The sequence below is a fragment of the Podarcis bocagei genome, assembly GCF_964188305.1.
Source record: "Podarcis bocagei genome assembly, chromosome: 7".
Classification (NCBI taxonomy): domain Eukaryota; kingdom Metazoa; phylum Chordata; class Lepidosauria; order Squamata; family Lacertidae; genus Podarcis; species Podarcis bocagei.
The window spans coordinates 34960860-34983416 of NC_138132.1; the positions used below are offsets into that span (position 1 = coordinate 34960860).

General features: G+C 46.9%; 1 protein-coding gene across 1 annotated transcript in view; it reads right to left on the reverse strand.

Annotated features, from left to right (window-relative positions):
• Positions 1–22557, reverse strand: part of HPCA (hippocalcin) — a 36767-nt gene that overhangs the window by 4705 nt on the left and 9505 nt on the right. Inside the window, exons 3-4 of the mRNA XM_081203938.1 lie at positions 7059–7457; positions 42–147 (exon numbers count right to left, since the gene is read on the reverse strand). Coding sequence (XP_081060064.1) covers positions 42–147; positions 7059–7436 — 484 coding nt within the window. The 5' untranslated portion in view covers positions 7437–7457. The remainder of the gene's footprint in view (positions 1–41; positions 148–7058; positions 7458–22557) is intronic.

A 22557-nucleotide genomic window follows, 5' to 3' on the forward strand; every position in this document is an offset into this window, starting at 1 on the left:
GGATGATGGTTGCCTCTTAATCTTTCTCTCCTTTCATTTACCATCATTATTGGTATCCATCTGTCGGAAGATTTTCTCCGTCCGCTTCTCAGGAGTTGACTCATCTTCAGGCATCTTCATCACAGACGAGACCATTTTGTAGATGGCCTGCGAAGAAGGAGCGGGGAACCAGTTGAGACACAAATTCCGAGCTGCAGCCCTGCGGGGACGGTCAGCTTAAGCAAGGAGTTCTCCCTCTTGAGCTCTATTTTGCCTTTCAGGCAGATCAATAAAGAGGAGAATGCCATGCAGAATGGAGAAAGAGGCTCCTATTAAAAGTGCATAGTCACAACCAGCCCCGAAGCCTCTGAAATTGTTGCCGGGGTGGGGGTGGGGAGAGATATTTCCAGGGGGAAAGACTGCTGAGCATTCCCAACACCTCTGAATTCATATTTTAAGACAGGGCAGGCCAACTTTGTTCTCTCCAACGCCCATCATCTCCGACCATTGGACTTGCTAGCTGGGGATGACAAGAGCTGTAGTCCAAAATTTCTGCAGGGCGTCACATTGGCTGCCCCTATGATAAGGTCTGCCAGAAACTACAAAAACATTCCCAACCTTCCCAATGCAACACTAACACACACAGGCAGGTCCATCTCGGATCTTCAGGTTGTGCAAAGATTCCTGCCACGGGTCAGAAGAAAGCGTGTGAAATGCAGCAGCCTCCTTGCGTGCCAGGCTAGCAGCACAGCGCAGATGGCAGGGGTTGATGGGGAGGGGCCCTCCAGAGCAGCCCGTGACCTCCCCAGCATTGTCTGGGCAAGCTGGGCAATGCTGGTAACTCAAGAGCTGCCAGCACCATCTGCTCAGCTCTGGGTTTTCTGGTTTTGCTCTGGAGCTTCCCACATCTAATGCATGTCTAATCCTCTCCCCACCCTAGTATCTCTTGCCCTAAGCCAGCTTTCCCCAACCTTGTGCCCGCCAGATGCTTAACAACTCCCATCAGCCCCAGCCAGACCAAGGGCAGGGCAGGCTTCTCTAAGGAGTGGTGGAGGCCCCCTGGGTAAAGTCAACGAGAAATGCCACTATGTTTGTGCAATCTCCAAGTGCTCGGAGGCCAAAAGGAAGAAAGGAGAGCAGACTTGATTAAATAAAACAGCAGCATTTACAAAATAATGTTCTTTTCTTTTCTTTTTTTACCCAGGCCTGCTGTTTCCCAGGAGGCTGTGTGCATTGCGTGGTTGGAGAAATTGGTAATTAATATTCTAAACATTGAGGACAGGTTTCAACGGGGAGCAAAACAAACTGTAAGGACAGATGGGGAAGTGTCTCTGTCTCTCTGTCAGTCTTCCCACCCCACCACTTCTGCATGGTTGCCCTGCATGGGGCAAGATCAGAGTCCAGGAGGGCAAACCCAGGCTAACAGCAGCAGCAGCAACAACCCTTAATGCAGACATGCAATACTCTCCTGCTACCAGGAGAGGGCAATATAAAGCTAGGCAGGAAATTCAGTAAGAACACAGGCATTGCACCAGCATCCTGCAGCAGCTGGAAACAGAAGTGTCCTGGAGCTTCCAAGGAGAACCTGGAGGCGACGTCCACTTTCCCCTGCTGTCTCCTATACTACCTCTGCAGACAGCTGTTAACAGAAAGGCTATCCTCTGTGAATTTGCCAAACCCTTAGTCAGTCTAAGCGACTGACCAAACACCACTATCTTGGGGCTGTGAGTTCCATAAGCTGGCTGTGTGTTGTGTGAAGTCAAGTGACTTGCTTTTGGAACTCAGTGACCCTGAATTCTAGTATGAAGTGGTGGGGAGGAAATGTTCCCATCCTGGCACCCTCTGGATGTTGTGTGGGATTTCCAGTTCCCATCATCCCCAGACAGCGAGGTCAACGCCCAGGGATGTTGGGAGCTGGAGTGCAGCAACACCTGGAGGGAGGCAGACTCCCCAGGCCAGCTGCCACTGAGATCAAGGTGACTGGTCTGTGTTGCATTTCCATAACCTCGTAAGATGCTTCCTGGGAAGCCCCTGCTGAGTTCTTTTGTCTAAGGAAGCAACCTCAGGAAAAGTAGGGCACAAGCCCTCCTCCTAGGACACCATGTTTCATTGCCCTGTGTGAGTACCTAGCCAATTCCACAAAAGCCCCTCCGGATAGACAGATCAGGGTCCAGGGCCAACCATGAAATGGCCATGATACTTCAAACCAAACCAAAATAAGTGTGGATTTCTGATCACTGATTATTTTGTGGCACTCATCATCATCATCATTGCAAGCCCTTGTCATTCCCATTTTACAGATAGTGAACATAGGATGACCCTTCCAGTGAATTCTCACATCTTGGATAAAGTTACAGATAGGTAGTCGTGTTGGTCTGCCATAGTCAAAATAAGAAAATTCCTTCCAGTAGCACCTTAAAGACCAACTAAGTTAGTTCTTGGTATGAGCTTTCGTGTGCATGCACACGAAATGTATCTGAAGAAGTGTGCATGCACACGAAAGCTCATACCAAGAACTAACTTAGTTGGTCTTTAAGGTGCTACTGGAAGGAATTTTTTTATTTTGATATTGGATAAAGGTTTGAAATCCAGGATTCCAACACCTGGCTGAACCAACTCCCTCACTGATGCCTCTGAGTTCATGGCTGCCATTTGCTACAAGGTCAGCCTCCCCAACCTGGTGCTCTTGAACTGCTCTGGACTGCAACTCCTACCAGCCCCGGACGGTGGGATCCTTCACAGATCTGGATTTTCAACCTGAAAGGGGATGTTGTTATTCTTTCTACTTCTCAAGAGGAATGGGTAGATGGGACCCTCGACTGATCTTGGAACACACCCAGCTTTAATTCACCTGCACAAAAAAGAAGCCACCCTCCCAGGTGCTCCAATTTCTCTCTGCCAAGGACACTTTAGAGCTCCAATTTATAAATATCCAAGACCCAGTTAAAAGATTCACGGCTGCCTCCAAGCAATCTGGACTAGTTCTTGCTTTCTGTGGGGAACCCACCTGTTCTCTCCCAAAAAGCAGGTGCTTTAACCCGGATGGGATCAAAAGCAACCATAATGCATGTCAGCGTGGAATAAAAAGGGATCCCCAAAGGCAAGTTCATTTACAAAGGGTTTCTGCTCCCTCCCCCACTCTGGCTGCGCAGAGGAATGTTCAGAGTCAATTGTGGTTTGAAAAGACACAGAACCAAAACAACAGCTGCAGCAGGCTGAAATCAAACCTGGTTCTCTTCTGGGTGTAAGACAGCATTCTTCAACGTGGTGCCCAGATGTTTTGAACCACAGCTCCCATCAGCCAGTGAGTTGCAGCCCAAAACATCTGGGAGGCATCAGTTTGTGAAGCACACTAGAGTTAGACCCACCGAACCTGCAGGCTCCACCGCCTGTTTTTACCAGGGCACAGCCCAGGAAGCTGCTGAAGACCAGGGCTGCTCTTTGGAGAGAGATCTAGGCTATGAACACATTCATGGCTTAAAATGGAGTGAGGTTGCTTTCCCCCAATGCATACAAGCCGCATTTGCACATTGCTGTACACACCAGAGAAGGGACAGGAGCATATTTGCTTGATGCACATGACCCAATTTGTTTCCTCAAACCTGCAATCCCACCTGAACTCCTTTCTGACAAAGCTGCTGTCTGCGCATGCACAACAACTGTCTGAACAATGCACACCTCACCATAAACCATGGTTTGTGTTTTCAAATCAGATGAAAGCTGGCTTGAGGAAAAACATATCGAACAGGGATATTTCTCAAAAGACTACAGGATTGTGGCTAACGTCACACATGCTCTGCTTCTAACCCCTTTGGTGGGAGTGCACTGGAGCCAGAGTAAACGGTTGTGTGTACATAGCCCTTGGTTTGCACTAATGTATCACATGTGTATACTAATGTCCCTGATGCTGTTTACTTTAAAAAAGGAAGAAGAAGAAGAAGAGAAAAGAAAAGGGAGGAGACAAAGTGGAGAATTGTGGGGGGTGAATGGCACTTTTCTGTTCCACTATTTCCCTGCTCCAACCTGCCTCGTCTGTCAGGGGTTCGGGGTGTCTGTGCTCCCAGAATGTAGATGTCCTAAACACACAAAAAGCCTCCACTGCAACAGCCTTGGTGAAGGTGTTGTGAAATTCAGCCTCTTTCCTACTGAAGACCTTTCCAGCTGAGTTCCAGTTAGGGTATTCCTGAGATGTCAGAGGTAGCTTCATAGGGTCCCAAGAGGCCTCCAGATTTTAACCACCAAGGGATGGAGAAATGTGATGCTTCAGCACTTCTGATCCCTCTCTGCTCCTTCTCTGCAAACGCATCCCGTTTACCGAATAACATCTAGTTCTTATCTAGATGATGAGGTAAAAGCCAAGATGAAGCCAAAAGGCACAGAGGGGAATGGGGCAAAAGCGGGACAGGATCCAAGCCTCACGCCTGTGCCCACTGGCAAGTCCTAGTTTCCTCAGTCTCAGCTCCATCTCCTGAAAAACGGGAAGAGGAATAATAGGAATAGTGATGATGAAGGTGATGCTCTGACATCTCTTGGGGAGGAGCTGTGAAGACCTGCAAGACAATTCCCGCAAAGCCCTCTGAAAAATTGCTACCAAAAGAGTGCTACCAAAAGAGTGCTACCAAAATTATTAGGGATGGACTTTTCTACAGCTGTGCCCTGGGGCTCCTTTGAGAGGTCTGTAGCTTTGCATCTTGCAATATGGACCTAATTTCCCATCCAAATCACTGATGGGGGTGGGGGCGGCTTCTTTTGACTTGCTGACACTGGTCGGGATTAAAGCCTCCATGTCTCATTTCATCTTGTTGTGGCACAGAAATGGAACAGCTGTTCCACCCCTCCTGCCCTCCTCCCGTCTAGTGGGCAGTGAAGGGTGGGGTGAGGAGTTGCCAGAGTGCCCTGGCACAGAGGGATCCATGAGGGGCGAGCCAGTCGCACCCTTCACCCCAGCTAATCTGCTCCCTTTGCCGATTAAATTTCCATGAAAAGCAGCTCTCCCATCTCCTCTGTCGGGCGTATCCTCCTTTAAATCTGCAGCAGTGCTTAGAGAGTGACAGAGAGAGGGGGAGAGAAAGAGAATAAGGCACAGAGAGAGTGTGTGGAACAGAAGAAGGGAAGCAGACAGACATGAAGGAAAGGCCTGTCTACAAAACCGGAGAAAACCCCTGGGCTTCACTGACAGGTCATCCACCCACCCACACCTCCAAGGAATTACTCTGGGCCACTGCAAATACTGTTGATAAACACAGCCTAAATACATATCTTAAAGCTTTGTGCGTTAATCAACTGAAGCATAGATTAAATCATCACTACTAACGGCACACACTCAAGATTAATTACCCCTTAAGACTGGATTTGCCCATTCCTTCAATTAGGACTGCTAGCTTTGATCAACTTAATCAGCACATTAACCAACTATGGCTTTGGTTGATTAAGCAGTGAGGGCCAGTTTTAATCAGGGGGAAATTCTGAAACTGTTGAGTTTTAGGGTCCAGTTATCCAGAACTATTTTGGTCCTCCTGCATTACATATCTTAGGGGTTGAAAAACGCAATGTCAACACTTCCCTTCAAGCAGTGAGTGGTAGGTGGGAAGAGAAAGGCGGCTTGAAATAAACCCAACCAAAATGGGAACTACATCAAATGCTGCAGTGAATTCTCAGCTCCTGTTCAAGCCTCCAGCCAACCCTAAAAACGAGCATTTCGTTGCTATATATTGGGGGAGATAATGTTTCTGGAGAGTGGGGAGAATGCATCTGTTTTCCTTTCTTCTCACTTGACACCTCCCAATGTAGTGCAGGGGAAAGTTTTTTTCTTTCCTCCACCTCATGACATGCATCTTCAAGCCCTTATTTCTGCCTCTAGTATACTATAAGCAATTAGGACTTCCATTGCCTATCTGAGACCCTGAGACAACAATTCCCAGACAAAATTCATCACTGAAAGAGCTCCCATGAGCCAGAGTTCCCAGCATGGAGGAGTCTCCCTGTCATTTCTCTGCATGATTTGCTGCTTTGGTCTCACCTCCTTCCCAGAAGCCTGATTTAAGACTGAGGATCTGCACCGGGTGGATCATTCACTCATTCCTGGTGTCGAGACACCAGAATTGCCTTTGACACCTCTGCATGGACCACCCATGGACAGCCTGCTCTGACTGGGTTTCTGCTCTGACTAGATGACCTCAGGGTCCCTTCCTATGATTCTAGGAACTCCCTGCAGCCCCAGACAGCAGGAAACTGTGGTCCAAAACAGCTGGAGGGAAGAGTGTTGTCAGATGCTCTGATACACCCAGGGATGGCTTTAAAGGTGGATGAGCTGGAGCACTTGCCCTCAGTGATAAGCTTGGTCTGCTTGGTGCTCATAAGCACTTTTCACTTTCCCCCAAAGTTCTGTGGGGTGTCTAAGTACAACATGAATCTGTTCGTGTTACAATTTCTTTCTCAACTTCCAATTTCACATCCCTTTTTAAAAATAAGATTTTTTTAAAGCTTTTTCAGAATAAACTAATCTAATCTAATCTAATCTATTCTAAATAAAAACAAAGAGAGAAAGAGAAAAGAAAACACTAGAGGGGGAAAAAATAGAATAGAATAGAAATAAAAACAACTTCCGGTTTTCCGCCTGTCAGTCACATAAAAGAAATTATTCAAAATATTCACTCTAGAATGACACCCAACTAATCCACTTTCTATTAGGCAACATTTCCTCAATCTTTCGACCTTCATGTCCTTTTTTATAGATTAAAAACCAGCAAAGCGTGACAATGCTCCTAGGACAACATTACCAAGCACCGTAAGTTCTACAAATACTGCAGTAAGCTGCATAAATAACAACTTCAAAAGCTGTCAGAGGTAAAGAGATCAATGTTGAAATCGGATAGGTTTTTCTTAAGCGATAACCTTCAAGACAGAAATACAAAAACCTCACCCAGAACTGAAGGAAGCAGGAAACAATGGAGGGAGCTCAGGGTATTTTTCATGGACATGGCTGGGAAAGTTTTTGGGGAGCTGGAGAGCCTGTGTGGAGAAGGAGAAGGAGGAGGAGGAGGAGGAGGAGGAGAAGGAGAAGGAGGGCCAAAGGTTACCTGCACAATCTCCAGCATCTCCTCCCGGCTGATGTAGCCGTTCCCATCCAGGTCGTACATGCTAAAAGCCCACATCAGCTTCTGCTCCAGTTTCCCCCGCGAAGTGACACTCAGGGCGATGATGAACTCTCGGAAGTCAATGGTGCCATCACCGTTGGTGTCGAAGGTGCGGAAGACGTGCTCAGCAAACTTGGAGGCATCACCGTAAGGGAAGAAGTTAGCATAGATCTTCTTGAACTCCTCCACATTGAGGATGCCGGTGGGACAGTCCTTGAGGAAGCCTTTGTACCACTCCTGGAGCTCCAGGTCAGAGAACTCCGTGTTTTCCCGGAGGTCTTGGAGCATCTCCGGGCGCAGCTTGCTGTTCTGCTTCCCCATGGTCGGACTGGAGGTTTAAAACTGAAATGCAGGAAGCAAGAGGGAGTTTGGAATGGAACGAATGCCCATGGTATGCCAACATTCATTTATACCCTGCCAGGGACACAGGTGGCACTGTGGGTTAAACCAGTGTTTCCCAACCACTGTTCCGCGGCACACTAGTTGGGAAACACTGGTTTAACCCACAGTGCCACCTATGAGATGTTGCCTGGTGTGCCGCGAGATGTTGCCTGGAGGGAGGCGGGCGAGTCGGGCGGCGAGAGGCGGGGCGGCGGCGGCGAGGAGAGGCCGCCCAGCGCGGGGCTCCCGCCGTCTGCCTGCCTGGCTGCCTGTGAGCTCGGCGGGCAGCGCCTCCGTCCGCAGCGCGGCGGGCAGCGCCTCCGTCCGCAGCGCCCGCCTCGCGGCTCTCATTCCCTGCCCCTGCCAAAGCTCACCCAGCCAAGCCGCGCTCTCCTTCCTGCCTCGCTTTGCTGCCTCCTCCCCCCCCCACCCCCAAAGCTTGGAGGTTCCCCGGCAAGGGGGAGGGAAAAAAATTGAAACTTACACTTTCGTGCGTCCCACCCTGCGTGACGCTGCGCGCTGACGTCACGGGGCTGTAATGGTGGTGTGCCTCGAGATTTTTTTCATCAAACAAGTGTGCCTTTGCCCAAAAAAGGTTGGGAAACACTGGGTTAAACCACAGAGCCTGGGACTTGCCGATCAGAAGGGCGGCGGTTAGAATCCCCGCGACGGGGTGAGCTCCCGTTCCTCAGTCCCTGCTCCTGTCAACCTAGCAGTTCAAAAGCACTTCAAAGTGCAAGTAGATAAATAGGTACCGCTCTGGCAGGAAGGTAAACGGCATTTCCTTGCATTGCTCTGGTTCACCAGAAGCGGCTTATTCATGCTGGCCACATGACCCGGAAGCTGTACGCCGGTTTCCTCAGCCAATAAAGCGAGATGAGTGCCGCAACCCCAGAGTCAGTCACGACTGGACCTAATGGTCAGGGGACCCTTTACCCTTTACCTTTTAGGGCTTGCTCAAAAAAGAGCCCTGCATGAGCAGACAGTTTGCACCTAGGGCTGGGCAAATGCATCAATTTTAGTTTCTTTCAGTTTTTCATTTCCACATCAACTTGTGACTTTTTTTTTATTCTTTAAAGTCAGTCCCATAAAAATTGACCAGCATTTTAGCGCAAATTTCTCGTAATATATACACATATTTGTATGCCATTTTGCCGAACCTACAAATTTTTTGCTAAGCAATTCTCCTTAACACAATGAATTTTATATGTGCAGCTTATGCACACTATATATATATATATTACATGGTTGGAGATCTGCAGTGCAAAATTCAGAGACAGACCTGTGAATTTTGAAGGAAAGCTGTCTCAGTTCACGTTTTAGAAAGAGCAAATTAGGTGCATTCTATTTTAATTGTGAACTGAATCAACTTTCTCTCCCATTTCTACATTTTGTCAATTCCTCAGGAAAGTACACAATAGTTTTAATTTTTATTTGGACTTCCATACACAAACTAACATCTGATTATTTTATTTTTTATTTTTTTAAATGAAAGCTCAGATATTCAGGAATCCACATTCTGTGCTCATTTATCAGATTTTCTGATAAATCCAGCTTACACAGAACACAAGCAACTCTGAAAGCTGAAAGAATTAATTGCCAAGAGGCGTATTATTAAGCATGGTATTAATAATGCATTGATATTGTTTTTGACTTTCTCTGCATTTGTTGAAGTCAATAACCTGCCCAGAGGACTTGAGGGGTGGGTGACCTAACAATGCTACAAAATAAATGAATAAATATTCTAGGTCATCAGAGCTTTCTTTTTCTTCTTCTTCTTATTTTTAAAAAGCAGCCCCACCTATGACAGATTACAGAACTACAACCTAGAGGTGACCAAAGCAGAGATAACTGGTGTGTCATGCTTCTCCATAGAGGGCCGAGGCAGCTGCACCAACCAAATTTGGGGAAAGGGGCTTTGCTGCCACTTAGACAACAGTCTTGGGTGCCCTGCTCGGCATATAAAAGGATGTCACATAGAGGAGGGAGAAAGGTTGTTTTCTGCTGCTCCAGAGAAGCGGACACGGAGCAATGGATCCAAACTACAAGAAAGAAGATTCCACCTAAACATTAGGAAGAACTTCCTGACAGTAAGAGCTGTTCGACAGTGGAATTTGCTGCCAAGGAGTGTGGTGGAGTCTCCTTCTTTGGAGGTCTTTAAGCAGAGGCTTGACAACCATATGTCAGGAGTGCTCTGATGGTGTTTCCTGCTTGGCAGGGGGTTGGACTCGATGGCCCTTGTGGTCTATTCCAACTCTATGATTCTATGCATAGTTCATAGCTTCTCTGAGTTATTCAAGCCCCTTCACCACGGCAAGGCAGTGATCACTGCAGATGGTGACAGCAGCCACAAAATTAAAAGACGCCTGCTTCTTGGGAGAAAAGCAATGACGAACCTAGACAGCATCTTAAAAATCAGAGACATCACCTTGCCAACAAAGGTCCGTATAGTTAAAGCTATGGTTTTCCCAGTAGGATGTGGACAGGCTGCTTGGACGCGTGAAACCAACCACCTGTCTCCTTGATCCTTGCCCATCCTGGCTAATAAAAGCAAGCCGGGAAGGGCTGGGCGATGGGCTCTGCGGGGTGGTGAATGCTTCCCTCTGTGAGGGAACATTCCCAGATCCGCTGAAAGAGGCGGTCATTAAACCGCTTCTTAAAAAACCATCTTTAGACCCGGCCAGTATGGCCAACTATCGCCCAGTCTCAAATCTTCCATTCTTGGGCAAGGTGATTGAGCGTGTGGTTGCTGAACAACTCCAGGCACGCCTGGAGGATGCGGACCATTTGGATCCCTTCCAATCAGGGTTCAGGCCTCATCATGGGACTGAAACTGCCTTGGTCGCACTGGTTGATGATCTCCGGCGAGCTAGGGACAAAGGTGAGAGTTGTTTCCTAGTTCTGCTGGATCTCTCAGCGGCCTTTGATACAATCGACCATAACATCCTTCTGGACCGTCTAGAGGGGTTGGGAGCTGGGGGCACTGTTATACAGTGGTTTCGCTCCTTCCTCCTAGGCCGTGTTCAGAAAGTGGTGGTGGGGGATGAGTGTTCAGACCCTTGGGCCCTCACTTGTGGGGTGCCTCAGGGTTCCGTCCTCTCCCCCATGCTTTTTAACATCTATATGAAGCCGCTGGGAGAGATCATCAGGGGGTTTGGACTGGGTGTCCATCAATATGCAGATGATACCCAGCTCTACCTTTCTTTCAAATCAGAACCAGTGAAGGCGGTGAAGGTCCTGTGTGAGTGCCTGGAGGCGGTTGGAGGATGGATGGCGGCTAATGGATTGAAGTTGAATCCTGACAAGACAGAAGTACTGTTTTTGGGGGACAGGGGGCGGGCTGGTGTGGAGGACTCCCTGGTCCTGAATAGGGTAACTGTGCCCCTGAAGGACCAGGTGCGCAGCCTGGGAGTCATTTTGGACTCACAGCTGTCCATGGAGGCGCAGATCAATTCTGTATCCAGGGCAGCTGTCTACCAACTCCACCTGGTACGCAGGCTGAGACCCTACCTGCCCGCGGACTGTCTGGCCAGAGTGGTGCATGCTCTAGTTATCTCCCGCTTGGACTACTGCAATGCGCTCTACGTGGGGCTACCTTTGAAGGTGACTCGGAAACTACAGCTAATCCAGAATGCGGCAGCTAGACTGGTGACTGGGGGCGGCCGCCGAGACCACATAACACCGGTCTTGAAAGACCTACATTGGCTCCCAGTACGTTTCCGAGCACAATTCAAAGTGCTGGTGTTGACCTTTAAAGCCCTAAACGGCTTCGGCCCAGTATACCTGAAGGAGCGTCTCCACCCCCATCGTTCTGCCCGGACACTGAGGTCCAGCGCCGAGGGCCTTCTGGCAGTTCCCTCATTACGAGAAGCGAAGCTACAGGGAACCAGGCAGAGGGCCTTTTCGGTGGTGGCGCCCGCCTTATGGAATGCCCTCCCATTGGATGTCAAGGGGATGGACAACTACCTGACATTCAGAAGACATCTTAAGGCGGCCCTATTCAGGGAAGCTTTTAATGTATGATATTTTAGTGTTTTTTGGTTTCTGTGGAAGCCGCCCAGAGTGGCTGGGGAAACCCAGCCAGATGGGCGGGGTACAAATAATAAATTATTATTATTATATTATATAGTGGTATATGGAAGTGAGAGCTGGACCATAAAGACAGCTGATCGCAGAAGAATTGATGCTTTTGAGTTATGGTGCTGGAGGAGACTCTTGAGAGTCCCATGGACTGCAAGAAGATCAAACCTATCCATTCTGAAGGAAATCAGCCCTGAGTGCTCACTGGAAGGACAGATCATGAAGCTGAGGCTCCAATACTTCGGACACCTCATGAGAAGAGAAGACTCCCTGGAAAAGATCCTGATGTTGGGAAAGATTAAGGGCACAAGGAGAAGGGGACGACAGAGGACGAGATGGTTGGATAGTGTTCTCGAAGCACGACAGGAGTGCCTGGCGTACTCTGGTCCATGGGGTCAGGAAGAGTCGGACACGACTAAATGACTAAACAACAACAGACACCAGTCAACTAAGTTCCAAGCTGTGGATGTAGCAATGCCAGGTGCTACTGTCAAGGGAGGCCTTGCCTATCAAGATACATGCCCCCTCCTAAGTTATAAGCAGCAGCAAAGGGGAGTGGCTCACCGTTTTGGGAATCTGCTCTGGGACAAATAGCATTGTGCCTGCTCCCTCCTCCATTCACAGACACACACTACAAGGCTACCTCTGTAACGTGAACAGGAACTGAAGTGATTTAAAAATGTCAGTATGGGGGGGAATCAGTTCTGGGTGGCACCAGCAGGGAAAGGAAGTTAAGATTTGACTAGTTTCCATTTTGTGTACTGTTGGGAAGCAACACGTGGCTCAGTAAAGTTTATGCCTTCTAATCCAGTCTTTGTGGCTCATTTGCAGTCTTCACAGCCTCACCTACCTCACGGGGTTGTAGTGAGGATGAAATTGGGAGTGGGGGGGACCATGTATTATGCCACCTTGAGCTTCTTGGAGGAAAGGTGGGGTATAAATTCAATACATACATAAATCATCGTCTTGCAAATACTAAAACCTCCTTCTGACCCCAATGTGTACACAAAGTACTTTACAGATGTCATCAACAAGGACTTGCAACAGCCACAAAATGGTTGCTAGATCACATTCTGCCTCGCTGGTTGCATTCCCACATGAAGGGATACCACATCTAACACCAGTGTTGCAGGAATGCTCCTGGGTCAAATTTAAGGTTATAAATTCCTAAACAACTTGGGACCAGGCTCTCTGCAGGACCACCTTGCTTCCTCCCTACTTGCCCATTCCCAGTAATCATCCAGGGAGACCCCCTTTGTGGTGCCACATGTGCCAGAGGTCTATTGCACAGTGGCTCAGACCAGGTACCTACCTGCCAGATGAAACTCATGGTCCATGGAAGTTTATCTGGTTTTACTCATCTTGTTTTTATTCTTGTATACAGTATCCCTGTGGTGTTTCACAGTTTATTGCTAAAGTTAATGGTTTCCTGCGCACACAAACACTGCTCCGGTTATGCCCTTCCCCACCAGCCAGTGGGAGCAACAAGTCACCATCCCACACTTTCCACCATTCTGTCTGAAAGGGGGGACTGCAGTTTGTTTTGCTCCTAACAAGCCATGACACAAACCCACAAGGCTTGTTCCCAGAGGTGGTTTGTTTGAGCTAATTTGCAGTTTGGATGCAACATTACGAGAGGGATCTGTGGTTTGCTGCTCATGCCAGGAGTGACACAGGAGCAACCTCTGTGTTCAGGGGAATCATAGAATTGTAGAGTTGGAATGTACCCCGAGGTCATCTAGTCCAACCCCCTGCAAATCAGGTATCTCAACTAAAGCATCCATGACAGATGGCCGTACAACCTCTGCTTTAAAAACTCCAATGAAGGAGAGTGCATAACCTTCTGTGGGAGTCTGTTCCACTGTCAAATGGCTCTTACTGTCGGAAAGTTCCTCCTAATGTTTAGTCAGAATCTCCTTTCTTGTAACTTGAATCCATTGGTTCGTGTCCTACCCTCTGGAGCAGGAGAAAACAGACCTGCTCCGTCTTCCATGTGACAGCCCTTTAGATATTTGGTAGCTATATAATGGCTATCATTGCTCCTCTCAGTCTCCTCTTTTCCAGGCTAAATATACCCAGCTCCATCCACCGTTCCTCATAAGGCTTGGTTTCCACAAACTGTGGTCCACCAAGGTTTTTGAACACAGCCATTGTGTGGAAAGGCCCATAGAGACCTCATGAAAGGTCCGCATATTACTAGCAGTAAGAGGGGGCAGGGGAGTGTGTGAAGGGGAAAGGGTTTTCCAACTGTGCCTCTAGAACAGCCTTCATCAAGATATCCCAGTCTTCATCAACCAGGTGCCCTCCAGATATCCCAGACTACAACTCCCATCAGCCCCAGCCTGTAGTCCGCAATATCTGGAAGGCACCAGGTTGACGAAGAGTGATCTAGTAATTGCTCACAAATTAATAGATTCTGGCTTGCTACATATCTGGACGCTATTCAAAGAGGGCACCATGAATCCCATTACCAAAGCAGCAATCCCGAATTAAAAGGCCTCCACATTCCTGATCCATGTCTCTGGACCTCCCATTTCAATGCTGTTCCTTCTCCCAGCCTCCCCCCTCACCTTGCCTTTAATTTTGTCTTTCCACCCCAAAAGCTTGCAGTCTCTGTCAATGAGCTGAATTTGAGCCACAGCTCAACCTTAGAATAAATGTGAAGAAGAAATAATGAAGACAACATCTCTGATCATGTGCAAAGTGCACAATGCATACAAAGCTTAATCTAAAAGATGCAACACACACACACACACACACACACGGCTTAGAGGTCAGCTTTGCAAGAAGCTTCCACACAGCACTGATCCCCTGGTGTCTTTCTTTGCAGAAATTAAACCTTGCTCTTTCATTACATTTGTACACTGCTTGGAACAAAAGAGGCTGCAACTCAGTACAAATAAGCAGCAACTGGCTCTCTGCAAAAACATAGCCTGTTCTCTCACCTACTGGCTTATCAGCCGAGGGTGATAAGAAAGAAAGAAAAAGCTATACAAGAGCACATTTTATTTCCACCCCTGCTCAAACCGGATCTCTGATTTGAAGCTATCAGATGAGCCTGCCTTTTGGGGAAGGGAAAAAGAAAGCTCTCAAGACTGGATTCATTTCCCCTCCATCTATTTCTTACAGCAGCCGCAGCTGCACAATTTTTCATACAAGCTCAGCTGCACAAGGAGAATGACAGCACAGATGCAATTAGGCTGGGTCTGTGTTCCGGCCCAGAAGGAAAAGGGCGCCATTTGGATGGTCAGGGACCAGCACATTGCCCAGCAGCTTCCTTCTAAAAGCGAAAATATATTTAGACCAGAGAGGAGGGGACACCTCCAGGACACAAAACAGTTTCCAAACTAAGAAGCACTCCAGAATGGAGAAAGCCCCATTTTGATAATGGATGGGATGTTACAACAGCTGCAGGGAGCCTGCAAACTCACCGTGGAGAATGGGGATGATTCATTTATTTGTTAGGGCAAGGCTGAAAACCCAGCTAAATTAACTTTCTCCAAAGAACTCCCCCTGCCCAATTTGTCCTCACAACTATCCTATGAGGGAGGTTATGCCAGAAGAGTGTTCGCCAACCCCACACGCTCCACCTGTGTTGGACTACAACTCCTGTTAGCCCCACTCAGCAAGGCTGCCATAGTTCAAAACAGCTGGAGGGCACCAGGTTGGTGAAGGATGCCCTTGAGCAACTGCTAGAGCTGCCTTCATCATTGGGCTGCCTATGGTTACTGGAAAACCCAGAGCCAGCAGCCAACTTGGCTTGCTCTGTATGCCTGCCCTTGTTCTCTCCCACCTTCAGATAATTTTTCCAGCCCAGAACTCCAAACAACCTAGGCCCCATTAGATGTCCCAAGATGGCCCTAGAATGTTGCCCTAGGGCATTGTGGGAAATATAAAAGGTGCTTGGACCCAGCTGCCTCGTGCTGCTACTGCCTACCAGAAGCAACTTCAAACTCCCCTCCATAGCAGAGGGGACACCCCAAGAGGGACTTAGCTCAGTGCCCCCTTAAACCTAGAACTGGCCTGCCTCACAGAAATATTTCTAGGCCTCTTCTACTGATGTTTGCTTTAAATTCTTTTGGCTTTAACTTCTTTTAACTCCGTTTGTTCTTGGAACTGTATTGTGGCATCTGAATATAGACTGCATTTTTAATCAAGGCATATATTGGCTTATATCTTGATCAGGTAAATGGGCTTAGACTTTCAAAAGTTTCATGCCAGGCACAAGACCAGCTGCTTAGAGAACCTTGACAGTGTTTTCCTCCTAGACAAGGAGACGCCATCAAATGTTCTCCTGATATATTAGCTGTCAAACATTTGTTTAGAAACCTTCAAATGAAGGAGATCTTTCAATGTTTATGTGAACCCAAGGTCTCTGACATCTGTTCAAGATAAAATTTTAAAATTATTAACCATCTGTTTTGGAGGGCAAGGAAGGCAAGAGGTGAGCTGGTAATTAAGATTCCTTGTTGAGACACATGTAAGATATATTACTACTTATTTGTCATTTATAGATGTAACAATATATAGCTCTTTGTGTTCCATATAAGGACAGGAGGATATGAGTGTATCTTAAAATTGGTTATAGCAATCAGCCAATAGGAAATTCAAGCAGGCTGATTGAACAGGAGGAGCAAAGGGGGGTGGATTAAGGAAATATAAGGGCTGGCCATAATGGCAGGAGGCAGGGGCCAGAGCTTGGTAACCATATACCACTGTGCCTCTCATTTATTTGTCTGACAAATAAATTATTATTTTAATTTCTCTGTTGCTGCGTTGAATATTTCATTCCAGCTAAGCGTTAACCACAAGCAGGGTGCTACATTTTATGGTGCCTGCGACTCGGATCAGTGGTCTGCTGGAACGCAGCTCCTTCGCCTCACTGGACGGGGTACAAGAGAGAGGACAACTGATTGCCTACCCAAGCGCGCACTGGAAAAATTTTTTCCAGGGGAACGCAGCAGTCTCGTCTGTCTGATACCCTGCCCACCGACGGCGACGGACCGGGGGGGACCAGAGAAATAAACAGGGAACCAGCTAAGGGTAAGTGCACTAAGGGGTTTTGGCCCTCCAATTAATTGGGAGGAAGAGAAGTCCTGATCAAACTTCTGCGTCTCAGTAAAGGGGAACTGAGTACGCTAGGTGGCTGGGTATATCAGATGGTGATCTGGTGGGGGGAAAGGGAAGAATGGGAGGTAGTGTGTGGTGAAGTATCTGGCGCATTGCATGTGTGAGAAAGTACAATGTGTAGCTGACCTAAGTGTGGAGTGAGTACTACTTCGTTTCCCAGTAAGGTGTGTGTGTGAGTGACTGAGTGGATACTTCACAGGGCCATACAATGGGAGTTGGGGGTTCAAAGGGGGGAAGTACACCTTTTGAATGTATGTTAAATAATTTTAAGAAAGCCTTCTCAGGGGCATATGGAGTCAAACTGACGCCAGAGCGCCTGAGAACGTTATGTGAATTAGAGTGGCCGAATCAAAATATTGAATGGCCATCTCAAGGAACCTTTGATATAAATTTAGTAAGCAAACTTTCGTCTAACATCGCCAAAGAGACTGGAGGGTGCCCAGAACAATTTTCACATATAGATTCCTGGCTGAGCACATTAAATAAAAATCCTCCATGGATAAGGGAATGCAAAGTCCAACGATGCAAATTATTGGCTGTAAAAGCCAAAGCTAGGAAAGGAATCTTGCCAAATAAATCCAAACACTCCACCAGTTGTAACCCCAAGGCAAGAAAGTGGAATGAATAATGGGGGTGGAGTCACAGAACTTGATTCCTTGATAGATTATGATAAATATCTTCAGGAGGCATTGAAGTTCTATAATGAAGCCCAAGCAGAAGTGGTTATTCCACCTGTGAGTCCCAGTAGAACTCCATCTACAGTCTCCTTTAGTGGAACAACTAATTGCCCACCCCAAACCCCTGTACATCCAAGTCCTAGAGAATTATTACAGAAGTTACAGGGAGACCTTGATCGGTCAGCAAGCAATACAGCCACCTCAGGCTATGATGGACTTGGTGACTTCAATAATAAATACTCATAGTCCTACTTGGACAGATTGCCGCCAGCTCCTGAATACTCTGTTCACCACTGAGGAAAGGAGAGACATAATTGAAAAGGCACAGATATATTTGCGTGAGCAGGCCAGAGTGGGAAATATTTACAACTTTCCCTTGGAAGATCCTAATTGGGATCCAAACAATGCAATTCACCTGGCCAGGCTTACCACCTATCGCCAGACGCTTGTGCAAGGTATCTGCAGGGCATGCCAGAAGCCCACTAATATGTCTAAAGTCTCAGGAGGGTAGACGTGTTACCCATAACACTGTTTCGTGTTCGGTGCACACCCACAAAAAGACTTAAGTTGTCACCTTTTGAGCTCCTGTATGGGAGGCCGCCCTCCTTTGTTCAGGATAGTCCAACTGACCTCAAACAAATAAGAGACCATGTGACACAGGGACAAGTGCAGTCTCTCTCCCGTGTTTTTGTCTCTCTCCCGTGTTTGTTTGTTTGTTTTTTATCTTAACAGGTGGGCCCTCGAGCGCACGCAGTGCAGCATTGCCGTGCCGATTCATCAGCTTCAGGCTGGCATAGCATATGGGTGAAAGAGTGGAAACGTGATCCACTTGCACCTAAGTGGCGTGGACCTTACACCGTCTTGCTCTCTACTCCAACAGCGGTGAAGGTAGCTGAGGTGACCCCCCTGGATTCATCACTCCCGTTTGAAGAAGTCCGAAGGCAGTTGGACGTGCAAAGGTGACCCCTCTAATCCTCTTAAACTGACTCTCTCCAAAAACCCCTGTATCTAGCCCTACGGGGAACGGGCTAGGTCACGGGCAACATTAGACGACCGGCCTGCTGCAGCCACACCCTGGAAGCTGGCTGACCTGCGCACGCCTGAAGCTTGAGGAGCGTCTGAACCAGAGACTGTGAGCGGGAAGATTCTCTTATACAATTGATTGACTGCCCCCTTGTGGAACAATTATCAGAGATATTACACATTGGGGATCCTTGGGATATATGTTTTGGTCTTGGTGGTTCCCCATTTCTGTCACTGGGGGAATTATATAGGGACTAATATTTATATGCTATCACAATACGGTAATCTTTTGTGGAAGGAATGCATATGCTAGACATCAACATGATTTTATTATTAATCCTGATCCCTTGGGAAGGGGAGGGTCCTTGAATCTGACCAAATTTGCTAAATATGGATTCCGCTATGACCACAATATGTGGGTAGGTTTAGCTGAAATGGTAGGCAATGTTGCAAATAGGACCAATTGCCTTGTTTGCTCTCTTGGGCCAGATGATTCAGAGGGAGGTATGCCCTTATTACCGATACCATTAAATGCTATTGGTATGGTAAGCGAAATGCCACACCAAACAGAAGTACAGAATTTCCCCGGATGGACAAGGGGAATTCTGTGTGCAGCTGATTCTACCATGATAGGCTCTTCTCATTGCCACTATACTTGGGATTATATTAAGAATAGTCATACCTGGGCAAACGGTACTACCTATCGAACTCGGAATACCTTGCCCTGTGCAACCCCTTTTATTCATGCATGGAAAGTGGTATGGAACATAACTGTGACAGAGAAAGGCAATCTAACATACTGCACTGTGAACTATATACCCCTTGTGATATTTCGCCTTATGCACTCCACATGCCAAAACCCTCAGACCCATGGTTGTGGTGGATATGTGGAGAATGGGCATACAAGAAACTCCCTTCCAAATGGAGTGGGACTTGTTTCCTGGGATGGGTATTACCACCAATGTGGATTTTGCCCACTAATTTGGCCAAGCGAACACGAAGAAACGCTGATATTTCTCATATAGCAGGAGGAAGTACCCAAAGTTGGAGCGGTACTGATGATTGGCCACCAGAGTGCATTATAGCCTATTATGATCCTGCCTCCTGGAATCCTGGTGAGCTCATACAAGGGGCACAGGATCCTATTTATAATCTAAACAGAATAATTCGATTGCAAGCAGTAGTGGAACTTGTAACCAATGTAACGGCCCAGAGTTTGAGACTTATTGCATAACAGCTGGATGAAAGTAGAGCCCCATTTTGCAGCTGAAAATGGGAATGGATTATGTACTTGCCAAGCAGAGAGGCCTATGTGGAGTCTTGAACTTGACAGGGAATGCCTGTTGCTTTAACATTTCAGATAATGGTGAGGCAATCCGTGTGTTGGCCACAAAGATGGAGAATATAGCACATGTCCCAGTACAAACATGGGAAGGATGGGATATGGGATGGTTACCTAATGTCACAGGACTCAAAGGGATATTATTGTCTTGCTTGTTTTTCTTGACAGTAGTAGTGATGGTTTTATGTATGATGCCATGTATCATTTCATGTTTTAGAAGTACAATTAGCAAGATGATTTCGAATGAAACTCTACCTCATATCATGGCCCTATACACAGCTTTAACTCAGGAATATGATGCAGATCAAGCTATCAAGGACGCTTGGTCCTTGAGCTTGAAAGGGGGGAATGTGGCATCTGAATATAGACTGCATTTTTAATCAAGGCATATATTGGCTTATATCTTGATCAGGTAAATGGGCTTAGACTTTCAAAAGTTTCATGCCAGGCACAAGACCAGCTGCTTAGAGAACCTTGACAGTGTTTTCCTCCTAGACAAGGAGACGCCATCAAATGTTCTCCTGATATATTAGCTGTCAAACATTTGTTTAGAAACCTTCAAATGAAGGAGATCTTTCAATGTTTATGTGAACCCAAGGTCTCTGACATCTGTTCAAGATAAAATTTTAAAATTATTAACCATCTGTTTTGGAGGGCAAGGAAGGCAAGAGGTGAGCTGGTAATTAAGATTCCTTGTTGAGACACATGTAAGATATATTACTACTTATTTGTCATTTATAGATGTAACAATATATAGCTCTTTGTGTTCCATATAAGGACAGGAGGATATGAGTGTATCTTAAAATTGGTTATAGCAATCAGCCAATAGGAAATTCAAGCAGGCTGATTGAACAGGAGGAGCAAAGGGGGGTGGATTAAGGAAATATAAGGGCTGGCCATAATGGCAGGAGGCAGGGGCCAGAGCTTGGTAACCATATACCACTGTGCCTCTCATTTATTTGTCTGACAAATAAATTATTATTTTAATTTCTCTGTTGCTGCGTTGAATATTTCATTCCAGCTAAGCGTTAACCACAAGCAGGGTGCTACAGTATGGTTCCATATTTTTATATTGCTGTAAACCGCTACGACATTATATATATATATATATATATATATATATATATATATATATATATATATGATAAGGCGGTATATAATTCTTTTTAATAGATAAATCAATTCCCTGAATACTTAAAAAACAAAAGTCAAGTCTCTAGCCCATTTACTTGCGGGAATATAAGGAAACAGCAGAGGCCATGTTCTAATCCGCACAGTTCTATGGTTAAGAAATCCATTTTCCAGTATTCTAGTCAACGAGCGCAAAGCACAGGGCACTCCTTCCAAATTCCTTATAAAATTTCATGTCAATGAATCAGGCTATCTGTCTATAGTTCCCAGCGATTCTGCACCACCACCATGAAATTTCTGGCCAAGGGCTGCTGCTCCTCATCCATGCTAAGAGTGACCCTTTTGTAAACACAGGACCCTACGCCTTTGACACTCCTTTGTATTCACATGGTGGGCAGGGGAGAAAAAGGGAGGATTTCGCACAGAGTCTTTATTTCTTCTCAGTCTGACAGTTTCAACCTTCTAGCATTCCTAAGAATACACCAGGAGCTCTGAAAGGCCTTAGAAACATTCAAATCCCATTGGAATGGATAAGATAGAATGTATGACTGAGCTTAGATGCAGGAGTTACATTTTCTCTCTCTTCATTTTTAAGCCGACCACCACTTTGGGCTTCTCCTTTTTCTTCCACTGGTTTCCATAGGCAGGAAAAAATTACAGCATGCCCCACCCTGGCTTCTGTGTGTGGGTGGACATTTCCTTGTGGTTTTTTCCCCCTCTTTTAATTTTCTTGTCATATGGCTGTGGCTGACTTGATGCATTTTTAAACTGCTCTTAATGGCAGTGATACTTCCCTTCAGATGGAAAGGTTTCACTTAAGGGGACCTTGAAGTGGAAAGCTGTGTTTGTTTGTGGGCAGGGTGAGAAACCAGAATCCCTTATCTAACCGGGAGTGGAATCCACTTGATTCTCAAGCAGAGGGGCAAGAACAGAAGAGGCACTCATAACAAGGCAGACAGTTGGCTTTGCTTGGAAGGGACCCTGTTCATACCTTATTTATTTTACTGCATTTATTTTCCTCCAAGGAGCTCCAGGTGGTGTATATGGTTCCCCGTCTCCCCATTTAATCCCCACAACAACTCTGTGAGGTAGGCTAAGAGGCAGTGACTGGCCCAAGGTCACCCAGCGAGCTTCCTGGCTGAGCAGGGATTTGAACCCTGGTCTCCCAGGTCCTAGTCCGAAACTCTAACCATTATGCCACACTGGCTCTACCCTGCTGCCTCTGTTCCTTCTTTGTCGGTCTCCCCAACTGTCATCACAAGTGAATGGAGTCGGAGGAAGAAGGGGCTGCCTTCGCTTCCTTCCATTGCCGAGCGACCAGTGTGGTGAACTGGCTGGTGTCAGACAAACACTGGGGAGGGTCCATGTTCAAATCCCCACCATGTGACTTAGCCTGACCAAGCCCCCAGGATTCTTGTGCAAGAACAAACATTTTGGGGCGGGAGGGATCTGTGCACCCTGCCCTCAGCACACTTGGAAAAAGGGAAGGATAACTAACTAACCGTTATAACTAAATACATGCAGTGGATATAGAGGCACATTCTTCCCCTCTGTTCTGTTGAAGAGAGCCCCTGCTGGATCAGATTAAAGGCCCATTCAGTGCAGCATCCTAGTGGCCACCTAGATGCCTCTGGGAAGCCTACCATAAGCAAGGCGTGAGCGCAACTGCAACATCCTC